We start from the raw sequence: 19016 nt of genomic DNA, 5'->3' as shown, positions 1-19016 counted from the left end.
TGCAAGCCCTGGGGGGCAGGGGTGGCTCCATGACCTCGCCATGTTTCTACCATTAAGTTTATCTGCAGGTGTTTGATTTAATGTAAGGCAGAGACACAGCAGTGTTAAAATGCAAGCTGCTCCTAATAAGTAGGAGAACAGCACCACCTGCAGCATAAAACTCTTGACTGCAGTTGATTTAAGAAAAAAAGTTTGAGGGGAAATCCAAGAAATGGGTTTCAAAATCTAACATCTAAAAAAAAAAGGGATTTAGATCAGTGGTGTCAGACTCCAACAGCAATGGGGGCCACTAACCATACATAAGATCCCCGGGGGCAGCATCATGGCTTATTTTAAAATGTAATAATTATCTGTTTTATGCTATTATTGCTCTGCTACATATTTACCAATTACATTTCAATCTGGTTCGAGTGTCCTGGGCTACATGGGGCCCACCGGCGGAGTATCCAACACTTCTGCTTTAGACCACTAGATACCTCTGAAAAAGTCAATTCATATTGCCAAATGGCACGTGCTGATCCATTCTTTGTACCATAACTGAGAAAGCATCCTTCATGGGGGGTTAGGGAGGATGGAATAGGGGAATATAAATTTTGAATGCTGCATCAAAAAATTTTTATTTATTGATAAGCTTTATTGAACTTTTACTTCCTCTTTTTTTTTGTTATAAAAACGGATCTCTTGGAAGGGCTGAGGAAGGGAGAAAATGGGAAGTGTAAGTGATATGAAAACAAAAGATATCAATAAAATTGTATTTTTTTAAAAATGCACTGTTATAAGTAAATCATCTTCAAAAACATTAAACTTTTCAAAAAGCAAAAACAAACAACAGAAAGTGCCAATGGAACAGCACATGCTTCACTTTTGAGTTTGGCTAATTACATGTTGGCATTTCCCAATCTGTAAAATAAAGGGTTAGGTGATCACTGGAATAGGTGATCTCTAAAGTCCCCTCTGGCAGATAAGTGATATAGTAAAAAGAGCTCTGGACCCTGGTGACAAGAAGATCTGAATTCAAATTCAACCTCAGACAATTACTAGCTGTATGATGCTGGGTAAGTCATTTAACTATTCTCAGCTCCAGTTTCCTCATCTGTAAAATGAGGACAACAATTGGTTTGTTGTGAGGATAAAATATTTGTAAAATGCTTTATAAACTTTAAAGTGCTACATAAATGAACATTCAACAAGCCTACATGTACGCTTACAGCAAATATCAAACTGTTCTATTACTAGTAGAGAACTCAGTATTGGAGGGATATACCTGGAGGAAGTGATCATCACAATATTTTAATATATTTGGTGTTATGCAACAAGATCTAAAATTAATCTAAAATTGAAAGATGGAGTTTGTCTCTTTTATAAATGACCAATGATTAATTAGGAATGATGGTCATCAATCTTGGGAAATGAGGCAGTCTCTCAGTTCCACATGCCTCAGCACCATGCTGACCATTTCCCAACGCCAGGCCCAAATCCTTGGTGGCTGCCAGAGAAGGGCAGGGCAGAAAACATTATGTTCAGGGCCTCAGTGCCTCGGAGTAGAGCCAGAAGAACTGTTTACACAAGGGCCACAATCATGTAAAGGAAAACAGAGCTGAGAGACGTAAGAGTTCAGCTCAAGGCAGTGGGGTCTGAGCACGGCGCATGTCTCCCTCCTCTTGGCAGAGGGAGTGGGTGGGCTGCACATGCAGAGGGAAGTGTTCTATGGCTAGATGGAGCCAACGGGATACTTGGTTTTATGAAAGTATATTTGCTCCAAAGAAGGGTTCTGAGGGTTCTTTTAGCAATCAAGAGGAGAAGAGGGAAGGTTGAGTAACAGCAATACAAAAAAGAAAATGAAAAATGAATAAAACATTTATTTGAAAATTAAATTTAAATTTAAAAAATGCAACATCTCAGTGCACAATACCAAAGAGAGGTTAATAAATAACAATCTAAGCGGCCTATAGCAATATTAATCTTATGACAGGACTTGGCAGCTATGGACATAAAAGAATGTTGGAATTGAAAGATTAGTTAGAACCCCTTGTACCTCAAAACAGAGTCTTAATAGCCTTTTACATTTACTTTCAGTAAGCTATGTCTTCTGTATCACAGCTTGCCACATTTTACCTTAATTAAAAAGCATATATAGTTATCTTTAATAGTTTTAATCTCCAAAAGCTTACCATTTTTTTGTATGGACACAGAATACTGAGATGCCTCTGCTAAAACAGTTCACGTTGGGGCAGAGAAGGGGGGGGAAGGGGGGAGAGAGCAAGAAGAAGAAAAGAGAGGGAAGAGGTGGGGAAGATGAGATGGGGAGAGAAGAGGGAAGAGATGAAGAGAGAGGGGGGGAGAGAAGAAAATAAAGGAAGGAGGGGGAAGAGAGGAAAAGAGGGAAATAGGAGAGAAAAGAAGGGAAGAGAGGGGAAGAAAGAAAGGAGAGAGAAGGGAGAGAGTTGGAAAGATAAGAAGGAGAAAGGAAAAAAGATGGAGAGAATGGGGGAGAGAAGAAGAGGAGAGAGGAGAAGAGTATTCTGGTTAGGCAGCCTCTGCTATACAATCATCTGTGCAAAGTTGGTGCCCCCAGACACCAGTTTGATTAGGAAGAGGTGAAAGTTTTCTGAAGGAATAGAGTTTAACAACAACTGCAAGGACACTAATATTCATAAAGCTGAGAAAAGAAGGCCTAAAGCTAAAGAGACCTGATTCCAACTAGGGGTAAATTAAAATAGAAAAGCTCCTCTTGAGGCACCTCAAATGAATGACCTCCTTTTTTCCATCTCAGGTATCTGAGAGCTTAACCAAGGTCCAAACCAAAAGGGAGAAAAATCCATTTCTACAACTAAATACAATAAAAGTTCTTGTCTACAGTACTGCAATTCAAATTTTCCTTTTATTTCTCTCCCTCTAGCCCCTATCATTCTTTAATCTCTTATGTTGCTAACTACACTGTTTCCCCACAACTCTTACATAGAAACAGAGAAATAAGGAGCAGGTAGAAGTGAGCCCCCAAACATGTCTTCTAGCCCTTCTTTACCATGCACAGTTCCCCTCCAGTGAACCCCCAGGCAACAGGGTTTCTGAACCTAGGTGTAGCATCGTCCCCCCTGGGCAGCAGTATGGTCAAGCCTATGGACCCCTTCTCAGAATCATATTTTTAAATGCATAAAATACATAGATGGACTCAGGGTACAGAATGAGACATACATTTTTTGGACACGGTCAATTCTGGAATTTGTTTTGACTGTGAATATTTGTTAAAAGTGTTCTGCTTTTCTTTTTTTCCCAATGGAGAAGGGTAGGGAGAGAAAACAGATTTTTGCTAATTAAAAATTTTAAAGAATAAAATACAAAGTACTACAATGGAGACCGATTATTGAAATAAAGATCTTTTCTTCTCATCCAAGTTCACGAACTCCCTGAAATCTGTTAAGAATCTGTGGCCTACAGAATCTTACCAGGTTCTTAACACCTTTAGAGATGCCTCCCAAGCCAATGCACACTTGTAACCTTTCCTGGCAAAGACCTCTCAGGTGAGTTCCAAACAACACTGAATTCCATCACAATGTGAAACCCCATATATCACTCAGTCCACCACACACTGTTAGCCTGTTGCTAGGTACCTGCCCCTTGTTTTACCTAATGTGTACTTCACAAAACCAATTAACAGCATTAGGAGGGCATCTCTAGATTTGGCCAGCTGTCCTGAGATCTCAGCCCTTGCTATTTTCTATCTGGTGGCTCACATCAATCACTCCCCAAGATGGAGCCCAAGTCATTATCGACGGTCCTTTGTGACTCCTCCCTCTGTAATCTTTCTTCAAACCGTAATTTCCCTCCCACCTCATTTTACAACCCTAAAGTTGGCCTGGTACTGCAGAAGCTTCTTTCCCCTCTCCCACCCCCAATCTAGGTATTTAAACACAGACTGAACTCTAACTAAAGGGAGCGAGTGTTTCCTCCCCTTACTGAGATGCGTGGATTGAGGATCCACCATATGACTCTATGTTCTACCCTCTAAAGCAGAAATGGTGGTAGTTGGCCATAATAAATAATTAAAGCAGATAATGAAAATCAAAGAGATATTCAATGTCTTTCAGTCGAATGTTATCTCATTACAATGGCAAGCTTGGCTCCAAAGAAAGGCTGAGAAAATGTTCCTCTTTCCTTTCGCTCTGGAGGCTATGGATGTGGTATACTGCATGTGCAAAGACACTGTATTACCTAGTGCTTTATTTCCTTTCTCTGTAACATGGTATGGCTTACTGGGTAAAGAAAGAAGGAATATATTTGGAGAGGAATGCGGCTAAAACAAAAGATATAAAAAATTAAAATAAAAATTGTCTTTTAGGATTCTCAGGGTGGATAGAGAGAAGAAGACCTGAGTTTAAATCCTGCTTCTGACGTATATTGGCTCTAAAACTTTGAAGTGGCAAAACGGAAGTTGATCTGTATTGGTAGAGGGAGTATTCTTGCACCAATGAATTCATGAATCTAGTTTACAACAAGAAAAAAGTTGTTCTTAATGGTGAACAAGGTTAGAATATATATGTTAGTTATGTGGAAAAACAAAACATACATATACAAAACAATAAAATGTTCTTCAGACTTGCTCTCTTTTGATCTTGCCTTTGCCCACTGTGTTTTTCTCTGTCTGTAGCCAGTGAGATAACTGCAGTAGCCCTAACTGGGCTCATGAGTAGCACATAGGCATTAGCTGTGATTCCAAATGCCTCCCTAAAAGACAAAAACATCTACAAGGGGGAAGAAGAGAGAAGAAGAAAAGAGGTTTTGTTTTTCTTAACAACACACACACACACAAAATTTCAAAAAAGGATCCATTCATCTCCTCCAGCTCTCCTATGCCAACCTATCCCCACCCTTGTGCCTCCTTACTTCTCATCCTCAGCACAGGAATAAAGGAAGAGAAAGTGGCACACAGACAACTCTATGTGTAGAGGCCATCTCTTCCAATGCCCTCATTTCACAGATGAGAAAACTAAGGCCCAGAGAAGTTAGAATTGCCCAACGTCACACAATTCTTTAATGGCAGAGTCAGGACTAGGGCTCAGGGCTCTATCTGTTATATCCTACATGGAGACAAATATTATCTTGGCCCAGTTCAAAACCTACTTCCTTCCTAAAGCTATCCCCCAAATCAATCATTCAATCAGGCTCTGGAGATACAAAAACTAAAGTGACTTAGTCTTAAGACATTCCGCAGAGGGAGTCAACCTGTACATGAACAAGGATACACAGACTATAGGTACAATAAATACACAGCAATTTTGGGAGTGGGGGCCCCAAAAAGCTGTAACGGGGGGAGAAATCCCAAAAGGATTTAGGTAGCTGTTCACTGACATGAGTCTTGAAGGAAATAAGGATTCGAAATTGTACAAGTGAAAAGAAGCACATTTCAGGCCCAGGGGTCAGTCACTGCAAAGACTTGGATATGAAATATAAGAACATGGTGTGTGAAGAACAGCAAGGCCAGTTTGGCTGGACCACAGAATGTGTAAAGGGGAGTAACGTATAATAACGGTGGAAAAGTAGCACAGTACCTGGCACATAGTAGTGGCTCAATAAATGTTTATCAACTGACTAAAGAGTAGGTTGACGCCAAATTATGAAGGGCTTTAAATTTCAAACAGAGGCATCTATGTTTAATCTTGGAGGCAATTGGGGGCCACTGGAGATTAGTGAAATTAGAAGGAGGACTTGGTCAGACCTGCACTTTAGGAAAATCACTTTGGAAGCTAGATGGAGGATGGATTGGAGAAAGGACTAATTAAGAGTCTATTATAATAGTGCAGGCAAGGGGAAATGAGGGCCTGAACTAAGACTGAATGGGACAGATGTCATGGAGGTACAGACCACAAGATCTGGCTACTAAATGGATGTGTAAGTTGAAGGAGAGTTAAAGATGACACCAAGATGGTAAAAGAAGGGATATGAAAAGATGGTGATGTTCTTGACAGAAACATGGAGGTCTGGAAGAAATTAGAGTTTTGGAGAAAAAGGCAAGTTCTCTTTTGAATATGTTGAGTTTGAGATGTCTATGAAACCCATTATTTGAAATGTCCAATAGGCAGTGAATCATGTGGGGATGGAGCCCTAGAGAGAGAATGGGGCTGGAGAGGAAGCTGTCCTAGTAGAACATGGCCATGAAAGCCAATACAATAGCCAATGTCAATGATTTGGATAAAGAATCAACAAAGGAGAGAAAAGAGAAAGGTCAGAGCAAAGAAAGCCACAAGAAACCAGTATCTCAACAACCCAAAGAGTGTACAGGTGTCTAATCTCCTCGATACCTCAGCTCTCAGTATCTCAGCAGGGTGGTCTAGGGCAGTGATATCAAACTCAAAGAGAAACCAATTCCTGAGGCTGCATACCAACTTAGAAAACTACAAATGAACATTACCTATGTTGTATTGCATTTTTACTTATTTTGTTAAACATTTCCCAAGGACATCTTAATCTGGTTCTGGCTAGAGAGTATGATGCTTCTGTCCAATGGAGCCAGTGCTAGTCTTGGGAGTCAGAAAACCCAGCCTCAAGCTTCAGAGCCAGGATTCACACGCCATAGAAGGACAAGTCACTTCAGCTAAACCTCAGTTTCCAGAACACTAATTCCTACCTTTCTGGCCTGCCTAACAGGGAATGGTATGGCTGTACAGAGAAGGGAGAAAAGAAAGCAAAAGGAAGAAAGAAAAAGGTTGAAAAGGAAAAGAGGAAAGGGAAGAAGCAGCTAGAGAACAGAAACAGCTGTGCCTAGGCAAATTCCAATTACCTTTAGTTATTATTTCTATTATAAATAAATCAATAAAATAAAATGGAGAAAGAAAATATAATAAAGGAGAGAAAAATCCTCCTTTTTTTAGACCTCTTTAGACAGTATTTATGCCTATGATAGCTAGAAATAAGCAGTTTGAGACCAAAATTCATGGCTACCTCTTATAGCAATCTAAAATCCAACAGAGAAAAATAAAGTTTCCCGAACAGGTATACATATATGAACACGCGCACACACGTGTGCATGTGCACAAACACACACACACCCCACTGTAACCTGTTGACTTAATCTTACACCAGCTTCTTGCAGATTTGGCAATATTTCTAGGGCCCAGAGTTCACATTACTATAAACCAGCCCCCAACGTAAGATAAATCTTGGCTGAAGAGCAGTGTTTTAATTAAGTTTAAGGCCCAAATGGAAAAGTTTGTTATTGCACAATTGCTAGCAAACCACAGGGCTCCCTCCTTCATACAACAGCTTCACTTAGCATCACTGTCCCGCCTTTCCTCCAAGCATTAAATCACGAAGGGTAGAAAAACCAGGGTCCAGCTGGCTCTGGGCCTCACCTATCATCCTAGGAAAAGTTAAGAGAATTAAGTCAGCCTTGTTTCATTCCTTGGCATTCTTTCAGTTCTTCTATCCCCAGCAAACTCCCTGCCCACCTCCATCATAAACCGCAGTTTAGTTTTCCAACTTTTTTTCTTACGAGAATAAGTGGGATCTCACATTTTAGTCAGGATCGTTTCACCAGCTAATCACACTAAGTTCTTGGACTCTTGCAATATACAACTTCTTTAACTGGAAAAGTCATGTTTAAATCCTTCAGGGATAACTTATGATGTACACGAAAGTCCCTGCCTTCCCTTTCCCATTTGTCTCTGGGGGCACCATGGGTCAGAGAAGGGGCTCAGGAAGAAAAATGCCCCTATCCTTTCTGCGGCCTCACATACTGCCTGGCCTGGCTGATCTACAGAACCCTTCCTCCAAGTCAGTGGCCTCCCCAATTTCTTCTCCTGGCCTCCCATAACGAATTTTGCCAGAGCTCCACAACCCTTGGGATATTTTAGGAGGTAACTGTCTCCTTTCTTAAGTGAATATAAAAATAACCGAGAAGTCATAGGCTCATGGATTTTTAGCTGTAAAGGACCTTAGAGATCACCTTGTTCAGGGGAAACAGGCCCTCTATTAAATGCTAGTGGGAACATAGGTTGGTACAAATATGATTGTGCTCTCCGATTCAGTGATTCCAATGCTATATACTATGAGTCAACCTCAGCCTTAGTTTCCTCATCGTAAAGTGGGGATAATAGCAGCACCTACCTCATAGAGCTGTTATAAGGACCAAATGAGTTAATAAATTTAAAGTGCTTTGCAAAGCTTACAGCAGCATGATATAAATGTCTGCTGTCCTTATGCAGACAGGAATGGTGGCAAGGGAAGCATCTGTGCATTAACATTCCCATATACTTTATCTGTAAAACTGAAACACTGGAAACAATCTATGTCCAGTGATTAGACAATGTTCAGACAAATTATGCTAAATTAATTTAAGAGAAAGCCACTGTGTTGTAAGAGATAAAAAACATGAACCATGCAAACAAATATTAGAGGCTTTAGGGTGACACAAAACAAGGTTGGAAGGATAAGAATACAAATAAGATTATAACCATGCATATCAAATATAAGAAAAGCAACACTTTGTAGATACACAAATGGATTGAAAAAAAGATGTAGACTAAATTAGCATAATTTCTTTCTAAAATGAATATACTTTTCCCTAATCAAATGTAAATAGTTTAGATTTAAAGACTTTATTTGGTGAATTACTCTACATTGTTATTTTTGTAGGTTGTTTTTAAGTGTATAATTAAAAAAATTTTAAACACTTGTGAAGACTCTTCTAAATTACATTCAAAAGCATTTATTAAGTGTCTACTATGTGCAAGGCACTCTACTAGGCACTGAGGATTCAAAGACAAAAATAAAAGTCACTTTCCTTAGAGTCCATGCCAAATCCATCCTGGTCCAGCTAAAAGATTCCCCAGTCCCTGGCACCTCCCCCTTGTTCTCAGAATCTAGACCCTGCTCATCAGCTATGGCTCTGCCTTGTTTTCCAAGAATGACCTAAGCTATTGAACTAAATCCACTGAATTGAAGAGCAGAACGGGACCTCAGAGCTCATCTAGCTAATTCTCATGTTTTACTGCCTGGGAAACTGAGGAGCAGAAAGTTTACATGACTTCTTAAGGTCATGTCACTAACTAGTTACAGCTAGAATTTAACTCTTTCTAGTTCCATCTTGATCTAGCTAGCCTGTAGAGCTTCATCTCTCAGCGCGCCCTAGCGAATGAGGAACAAAAAATCCTTTCTGTCTAGCTTGGGTCCTACTTTCAATTTAGACTGAACAGGCAGCCCTTGGGCCTAAGTATCGCACTACGTTTCTCTTAAAAAAATTTTTTTTGTCATAAAATTAAGAATACTAACAGAAGTGAATAATTGAGGAATAAAAATCACACATAAAATAAAACTCCAGATATGACCCCTTCATCTTCAACTCACCCTGTACCCTCTATCTATCTATCTCTATATACACACATACAATTTTTTTCCTTCAACTACCCTATTACTGACAAAGAGGTCTCATGAGTTACAAATATCATCTTTCCATGCAGGAATGTAAACAGTTCAATTTTAATAAGTCTCTTATGATTTCTCTTTCTTGTTTACCTCTTCATGTTCCACTGGAGTCCTGTATTTGAAAGTCAAATTTTCTGTTTAGCTCCGGTCTTTTCATCAGGAATGCTTGAAAGTCCTCTATTTCACTGAATGACCATTTTTTCCCCTGAAGGATTATACTCAGTTTTGCTGGGTAGGTGATTCTTGGTTGGAATCCTATCTTCTTTGCCCTCCGGAATATTATATTCCATGCCCTGTGGTCCTTTAATGTAGAAGCTGCTAAATCTTGTGTTATCCTGATTGTGTAAAACTAAACTACACCAAAAGGAAAACACAAACTTTTATATATCCCACTTGCTCTGTCATTTTCTAGTCTTCTTTCTGTGTATTAAAAAGATTTTGCTGCATTTTTATATAGCTTTGTTTTGCATAGCTTATTGTTGTTTTATATAGTTTTATATAGAAAAAACCCAATATTCATGGCTTTTTCCTGATTCTCCTCTCTTCTTTCTGCATCACTTCATACAACACTTTCCATATTTCATAGTTGCCGTTTTTAGTATACAACAGATTCACAAGATTTAGAACTGGGATGGACTTTAGCAATCATCTACTCCAATTTTTAATAATATTTCATCGTGGGGCAGCTGGATGGCGCAGTGGATAAAGTTCTGGCCTTGGAGTCAAGAGGACCTGAGTTCAGATCTGACCTCAGACACTTGACACTGACCCTGGGCAAGTCACTTAACCCTGATTGCCTCACCAAAAAAAAAAAAATAGTAATATTTCAATCTGCCAATAGTATACATTTTATCCAGCCATTCTTCAACTGTTGGAAAGATAGGTTGTTTATAATACAAATAAATGAATACTGCTGGAAACAAAAACCTTTTCCCCTTCTTAATAACATTAGAAGACATTATTAGGTTGAGGAGATAGCCCTGGTTGTAGGACCACTAGGTCAAAGGGACTAAGTTTTGTAACTCACTGCACATTGCCAGAAAGCCCTCCAGACAGATTTCATCAATCCACTGCATCACCAGCAGGGCAATAGTAGGCCTGTTTCTTCAGAGCCTACCATAATTGAATTTTACCATTTTTAACCATCTGTACTAATTTTATGAAGGTCAAAGTTACTTTAATGTGCATTTCTCTAATGATGAGTTTGACCAATTTTTCAAATGCTTAACAATCTGTGTTTCTTCAAGAATTCTCTGCTCATATCTTTTATCAACATTCAGCCATTAAGTAATGGCCACTTCTCTTGTAAATTTGTATCACAGAACCACGGGATCATAGACCTAGAGCTGGAAAGGCCCTGAGAGGTCATCTGGACAAGGAAACTGACACCCGAGGAGGATGAGTGATCTGTCCAAGGTCACACAGGGCAAGCTGAGATTCGAAGCCCGAGCAGACTCCAGTCTGAGCACTCTCGCTGGTATCATGCTGTACCTATTCCTTACAGACTGTGGATATCAAAGCTTTATCCTAATGTGCTAATCTTCCCAATTACCAAGTATCAAAAACATCAGAGTCAGCTTTGACTCTTCTTTTTCTTTCTACCCCCACCTCCAATTTGTGGCTGAATCTTGTCACTCCTTCCGACTGGCAACATCTCTTAAAACTATCCCTTTCTCCCAACTCTGCTCCACTCAATTCTATCATCCTTGTTCAGGCCCTCAGCACTCCACTCAGAGACAGTTGTGAGGGACTTCGGGTGAAGGGGCTACTCCTTCAAGTCACACGGAAGATCTTTCAACAGCCTATAAGAGAGCCATGACCTGTGCACGGGCATCCAGCGCAATTCATCAGCAGGCATTCTAACACTCTATGGCTCTGGGTTACAAACTCTCACCAAAGTAACAAAAGGCAGGTTCTGCTCTCCTAGAATCTAGTCACAGCCCCAGGAGCCAGAACAAGACAACACTTTGGGAATAAGAACTTTCAGTTTACAGGGGTTGCCATTAAAACGTTTAACTGCCACAATGTTTAATTGTCCTGAAGAAAGAATTAGGTGGAAAGTAATTTCTCTTGTGCCTATATGAAGAATCTAACCCATTTGTAAATGGAGCAAACATTAAAGAGAAGTGCATCTTGTACTGACTTTATTGCTTTGCTACTCAATAAAAGTGGGTTTTCAAAAATTAACATCATTACTGTTTGGGGCCTAAATAAAGACTCTCCACATTTGACTGGTCCATAGATGAGCCAATTTCTGTTTCTTCTAAGTCCCACAGGCAGCACAGCATTGTGGGAAAAATAAGAAACCAGAAGCTCAAGTCTTGGTTCTCCTGCTTTGTAGCAGGATGACCTTGGGCAAGTGGCTTCACTTTCATGAATGAACCTCAATTTCCTCGTCTATAAAATGGGCACAACAATCCTTGCCCTAACTACCCTCAAAGGGATATTGTGAGGACAAAATGAGGCAATTCTTTGAAGGTACTTTGTGACTTACACAGCACTACATAAATGTAAGGTATTGTTAATAATATGGAAGAATTATTGCCTAGAGAAACTAAGAAACTTTGCCCAAATTACACAATGAGCCATCGGGGCCCTAGTGACATTCAGTTCAAGAAGATCATATTTATAAAACATCCCATCCCACAGAACACAATCAAAAATCTCTTTGAAGAAAAAGACAAATGAAGCCCAAGAACTAAGGCTGTTTACACTGTCTCCATGGCCATACTGTACATAAAGTGCATGAGGAGAAGATACCAAGTACCTCTCCAACAGGAAATCATTTGTCCCCAAAACCCAGGGAAAGTAGAAATAAAGCGTTGAGCTTGGATCAAAATATTGCAACAGCTCAGTGTTATTGTGGAAATGATCTTCCTCTAATCACAACAATTGCATAAACTGATGAACTCTACTTTAAAAAAAAATTCCAAGTCTTAAATGAAGACACAAAAACCTGCTTAACTTATAAGGTTCTTTATAGACTTTCTTTTTAGAGCATGGCTAAAAATAAAAGCTTAAATCTTTCAATAACATAAGCAAGCAATTACACAAGTGCTACAACCCTATCCATATATGGCTGCTTGTCTTCAGTCTCTGAAAAGGCCAAATGAAGACCAACTAAAATAACCCTTCAGGCGCAAAAAAGGGAGAAACAAGGACTAGGGGAAGTAAAAGAATGGCAAATCACTTTGGGGTTCAGTGGGACAAATAATACCGAGCATAATTAGTTGACAGAGTACTTTAAAAATCAGGCTTCTTGAATTTTGACATGACATCTTTAAAAAGAGATGTTCTGCCTTCTGGTCTAGGCAGTGAGAAAACTGTAATTATAGTAATTTGACATAAAAGACAGAGAGAAGGAAGCTAGTGTTGGGCTGTGATTGAAAATTTAATTAAGGTCATTTTCAGTGAGAACCAGCAAAGTGAAAATGAGGGCACATCTCTGAAGGTCACCAGTGAGGGGAATTAATGAATGTCAAAATGGGCAAGGTGGTCTGAACTAAGGCCTGGGGGGTACAGGTCAGTGCCTTATCTGCTCACCTGCATAAATGTTCATTACACGATCTATTTTGTCCTATTTGAAATGTAGACAGAAGAAGTTTGATAGGATTAATATATTACTGTCAAACAAGGCAACGTGGCATATGTAAAATAAGACGACCTGGCTTCCAGTCCAGGCTCTGCCGCTAAGTTCATGAATAACCCTGGGTAAATCATTTCCTCTCTTTAATCTCATTTTCTGTCTCTACAAAACAAGGAGGCTACAAAATTCAAAAATCTGAAATTTCACCTCATCCCTTTCAAACTGGATAAGATGATAAAAAAAAATAGTCAATGCTGGAGGGGTTGCAGAAAGTCAAACCTTTCTGGAAAAGGATTTGTAATTATTTGTAAAAGTTCCTAACCTTTGACCTAGCAACCCCCACTACAGGACACATACCCCAAGGAAGTCAAAGACAAAAAGCAAAGTCATGTATGAACACGAAAAAATACTCATAGAAGCAATTTTTGTGGCAGCAAAAAGCTATTGACAGGATGAGTACCCACAGAATGGGGAAAAGCTTAAACTGCCAGATGAATGCTAGACGAATGAATAAATGAATGAAATGAGATGCTATATAGCTCAAGAAACCAAGAATATGAACAATTTATAGAAACATGGAAAGACACGTATGAACTGATGAAGAGCAATGGAAACAAAACTAGAACAAAGTAAAGAAAAGTAAAGAAAATAAAGTAAAGAAAAATAAAGTAAAGAAAAAGATGCTTTGGGGTACATGCTCGGGAGTGGAACAGGTCAAGACCTATTTTAGTAACTTTACTCACAAATGGATTCAGAATAAATTCAATGACTAATATGAACACTTAAGTAAACAGAACCAGGAAAACAATATATACAATAATGTAAATGGAAAGAACAGTCCAAAAAACCCCCAATCCAAATCAAAACTGAATGCTGTAAAATGATGATGATCAAGTTTGGTCTCAAGGAAGAGATAAAAGAAGGCACTTCCCCCCAATTCTTTTCAGGTGGGGCTATGGGTATGTATTATTACTTATGATGACATTTTTTTCTCTATATTGGTTAGTTTCACTAAATTTTTATTTTTCCTCTTTTTTATTCTTAATCTCTGGGAGGGAAAATGATACATTGGGAAAGGCAGGTGGTATAAAAAAATCTATCAATAAAATTTTATTTTAAAAAAATACTGAATCTAGATGTCAGATGAGTATGGATCCTGGATGTGGCAGACATGGACAACCACAAATGTACTGGTCAGTTTTGCTTGACTCTTTTCCTTTATGACAAAGGCAGGTTTGGAGGAGGTGGGGAAAAGGACATCTAGGAAAAGAACTGAGATGTAAAAAACCAAAAACGTCAATAAAATTTTAAAGATGAAAACTGGGGGCTAGACTTTCTTTTTAAGATCTCTTCTAGCAATAAAATTGTACAACTTTTTCCTTGATAATCCCCCAACACAGCTGATGATCAAGGTCATGCTTTCATGAAAGCACTGATTTTGGTAACTTTTCATATTCCATATTCTAAATTGAGCTGTAAAAGAAATGATTCACAAAATCCAAGGAAAAAATTCTTTAAACATCTCAAATAATAGCAAAAAAGGCAAGAGGAAAGATGATCCAGCTTCCAACTGAATTTTACTGGTACTTTACATTTTACTGTGGAAATGGCTATACTCACAAGGCTTTTCCAAATGTATTTTCTGCAAAGACATGGAGGCTTTTCAGCCACACTATAGATTTCTCGGCATTTATACTTACATGCAAGATTAGATTCTACTAAAAATAGTTTTATATTTGATAAGTAGGTCAATATGCTAAACACTTCAAGTCATCTAAGTGATTTTTTTTGATAATTCCCATGAATTCTTCATCTAGAGTAACTGTGTAGGTGGTCATAAATCTCCTCTCTCAGAGGCCTGGGGCAGTTCCCCACCCCCACACTCAAGGGACAATAGAGTGGTCATAGGTTTTGGGCTGGGCCAAAGTGAATAGCTGGAAATGACCCAAATTGCCTTTTCCTTGCATCACTGGGCTCAGGTCCAAAGGTTTTATTTCATTTCCAAATCACTAACCTGATGAGGCACAAGCCCAAGTGAAGTGGGAGGTTCATTCATGCGGTCATCACTGCTACTAGCAACAGCGTAGCCCCTGGGAAAAGGAAAGAATCAGAGCCACTCAACAGCAACAGTTTATACTTAACAGATGTGAAGATGATCCAAGAGGTGAGCCATGTGACTTTTAAAGGGTGACCATGATGTCCTTTCTATGCAGCAGGAAAGAACTAATTCCTCCCAAGTCAAATGGCCTTGTCTAAAGCATAATCTTTCTTAAAACACAGCATTCTTCTCAAGTGGACCCCAAAGAAAAGTCCACTGCAGAGAGGACTTTCAATCCTCTATTTCATAGGCTAATAACATAAACACTTCCCAAGGGGAAAAAAGAAATAGATTTGTAGACACCAAGTAGGCAGAAACTCTAAATCACTCCTTCCTGAATAATAATGGCATATGGCCTATGCCACCCAAGAAATGTATCAAAGGACCTTCACTTCACCCACGATCAGGATAGAAAACATCATCTGGAAGATGCTCAGATTAATGAACATGAGGATTAACAGTGTCCTCTCAAATCAAAATACTTTCAATCAGGAAGCTGTCACAGATTCAGCCTGGACTGAGGAATAAGTGATTAAAAAAAAAAAAAGACTGAGGACAGGAAAGCTGCTCCCTGATCTGAACCCCAGCAACCACTGCCTACCCAATGGCTTCTGCACTCCTGAATTTTGCTTTTCAGTGTTTAATGAGAATTATACATAATCCATTATTTTTAGCCATCTGAAAAAGCTCTGAGCCACACCTCAAACCTATGATACTTGTTAATTTTCAATGCGACTTTCAGAAAACTGGGGAAAAAGCCTTTAAGGACTGGTTTTTCCTAGTTTGTATTGTCTATGACTCAAGTATGAATGTCGGCTCAAATGCAATGTGGCTTGCCTATCTGTGATCTAGCAGGTCAATCTCACCCACACGTCAAGAAAATCTTTAAGAAGATTTAAGAGCACTAACATTTTCTCACTGCTTTCTAAATGCAACAAGCTTCTTATTTTTATTTTACCGTTTCTAAGTCTTAAACTGAGGTTCTTCTGTGAGTTCAGGCAGATTCTCTCTGACAAATCATAGGCGGTCTGACCAAATCCCACTCAGACTTGATATTGTCCCTGGACGATTAAATATGTATCAAGGATTCCTAACCTAGAGGCTATGGAACTCTATGGAGGGGCCAAAGAGTTACATTAAGAAAATCCATTAAAAAGCAAACATACCTTGAGGAGACTATAAATGTTTTACATATATGTATGTGTACATATATACATATTTATGTATCACCTATTACCATTTTTCAAAAGTCAATGCTATTGTAGTTTATAAAATACAAGTTCATTTAAAAAAATAAAAAATAAAACATAAAACAAAGTAGCTCTTTGTCATCATGTATTTTCTCAATCAATGGACATAAATAGTACAATACTACCACCAGAGGTCTCCAAAGTGTTCTGATGCTATAATGGTGTGATCATATTGGTAAAGTTTGGGAATTACTGATCATACATTATGTACCTTTGGTATGCAGGCCACTGACATAGGCCCCAGGCAAACATGAATCACAAACAACCCAGCTCTTCCTTCCTTCACCCTCAGGTTGTAGATGAGCTTTATATGAACACTGGAAGTGCTTAATATTAACAAGACTTATATAATAGCATATATTCTTATAATAGTATATGTTCTTGTCAGTCCCGGGCTTTCCTAAGCTCTTTTCTCAGGAAAGGAGTCGAGTCAGATTTTTCTAGTACAGAATGTAAGGACTGAGAAAACCTTTAGAAAAGTCAAGCTAACAAAACAGAGTCTCTCCCTCCAGGCTAAGGGGAAACTATTGAATGAACTATCCACAAAGCCCTCACTGGGCATTTTGTCTAACTCACCCTTCTGGGTGCTGTAGGACAGAAACCATCAGCTCCACTGCCAGGGATCCTGCGATCATGGCTAGGCCTGGTCGGCTGACGGTGCACTGCTGGTCTAAGGTCCGGTCTCTGGTTGACTGTCAACAAACACCCAAATCTGTTACATGCTGAGAAGAACTCCATTCCACCCAACATCCAACCAGAAGACTGAGGCAGCCGACATAAAGCAGAGCTCCCCAAATATCTGACATTTATTTATACAGTAGAATACACAGGGATTTTGGAAGGGCCTTCACTCACAAACATGAGCTCCTTTCATAACCCCAACACTCCACTGGGGCAGGTGTTATCACTTTAATTTTGTTGATGAGGAAACTAAGGCACCAGCAGGTAAAAATGACTTGCCCAGAGTTAAGCAGCTGGTCAGCAGAAGAGCTGAGATTTAGAATGCAGGGCTTCTGTCTTTCAGACAAATGCTCTATCATTACAGCACATGCAAAAGCCAACGTTCCAAGAGCTTCCTGGTCATTCTTCACTGAGATGGCTTGGATGTGTGTGATACCAGTTAATGTAGTCTACTTGTATGTGGTTGAGTCGACATGTCTGTGCTTCCCCTACAGGCACATGGTGGGATGACACCAATCCAGAAATAAAAGGTCAACAGAATGCTGACACAGAGGCAGCTAGATAGCTCAGTGGACAGATCGCTGGGCCTGAAGTCAGAAAGACCCGAGTTCAGACTTACTAGCTGTGTGACCCTGGGCAAATCGTTTAACCTCACTGCAGATGGAAATGATAAACCACTCCAGTACCCTTACCAAGAAAACCCCACGGACAGTATGGTCCACAAGGTCATGAAGAGTCGGACACAACTGATCACCCGACAACAACAAATGCTATCACAGATGAGAACACTGCATTCCCCTACCCCCCAACAGGGAGCTGGTCAATGAAAAGGGTTACGGGTGGCTGCTCACAGAGGAAAAGGTCTCTACTTACGTCCCCTGGTGCCACGACATCATTGCAGAAGTAGCAGCCAAGTTTGTAGCCAGGGATGTTGGAAAAGAGAGATGACCCTAGGTCGGCAGATGCTGTGACATGGCTGGGATGTGGGTCCCCAGCCCCACGGTGTTTGGGCTTCTTCAGGCCGTGTCTCATGACAACAAATGTGTCAAATCCCAAGGCAGCATTGATGACCAACTGAAGGTTTCCAGAGAGAGAGAAAACAAAACGCCATGACACACATTTGATTTTAGAGGCTCACAGAATCAAGTGCTTATCCTAGTTCACTGCACACAGCAAGGTTCAGGGAGCTCCAATTGTTCTGTCTCTGGGATACAGCTCCTCTTTCCCCTCTGACAGCCACCAGCTCTAGCCCAGGCCCTCAAAACTGCTGGCTGAATTACTGCAATGGTCTGTGTCCTGGCTCTTCTGCCTAAGTGATCCCCCTAAAACAAGCGCCCTCCTCGATAAGCTCCAGCCTCCAGCACCAACTATAAAATGCTTTGTTTGGCCTTTAAAGCCTTTCCCACCTCTCCAGGCTTAGCACCCATCACTCCCTCCTGCGCCCTCACAGCCATGCTGGCCTGCCATTCCTCACAAACCAGGCACCAGCTCTTGGTTCACCCTCTTACACTGGCTGCCTCCCACCCACCTGCCCTCATCTCCGCCTGACAGTGCCTCTCTGCCCTCCAACTCAGCTCAGCTGCCCCTTGCCAGGAGGCTTCCCCCCACACTCTCAGCTGGGAGGGCCTTCCCCTTGGATGATACCTTCCATCTCTTCCCTGTGTATCCCACATCAACTATCAATGCACATGCTGTCTCCCTCACTGGAATGTAGGTCTTTTGAGAACAAGGACTATTCTCTATTTTTCTTTGCATCCCTAACTCTTAACCCAGTGTCTGGCATGCAGTCAGCCCTTAACAAATGTTTTTTTTGGTTGACTGACAGGTATTGATTTCATTTGTATACGGAACTTCAAGGTGAGGAACCTCCCTCTACCAGCGCAGGCCAGGAGCGTCTCTGCAAGGCAGGGCCCTGAGAGGTTAAGTAACATGGCCAGGGTCATGCAACCAGGATGGGGTCAGAAGCAGGACATGAACCTCT

The 19016-nt window shown here is 40.2% G+C and overlaps 1 protein-coding gene across 11 annotated transcripts in view; it reads right to left on the bottom strand.

Moving 5' to 3' along the window:
* Positions 1 to 19016, bottom strand: part of ATG7 (autophagy related 7) — a 250217-nt gene that overhangs the window by 173574 nt on the left and 57627 nt on the right. For all 11 annotated transcript variants that reach the window (XM_078152206.1, XM_020981051.2, XM_020981053.2 and 8 more), the window contains 3 exons: positions 17909 to 18109; positions 16931 to 17046; positions 15021 to 15096 (listed from right to left, as the gene is read on the bottom strand). In XM_078152206.1, coding sequence (XP_078008332.1) covers positions 15021 to 15096; positions 16931 to 17046; positions 17909 to 18109 — 393 coding nt within the window. The remainder of the gene's footprint in view (positions 1 to 15020; positions 15097 to 16930; positions 17047 to 17908; positions 18110 to 19016) is intronic.

The sequence above is a fragment of the Phascolarctos cinereus genome, unplaced genomic scaffold (assembly GCF_003287225.1).
Source record: "Phascolarctos cinereus isolate Bilbo 61053 unplaced genomic scaffold, phaCin_HiC Scaffold_4;HRSCAF=312, whole genome shotgun sequence".
NCBI lineage: Eukaryota > Metazoa > Chordata > Mammalia > Diprotodontia > Phascolarctidae > Phascolarctos > Phascolarctos cinereus.
The sequence above is the reverse complement of the archived record's forward strand: the minus strand, read 5'-3'. Positions and strand labels throughout refer to the sequence as shown.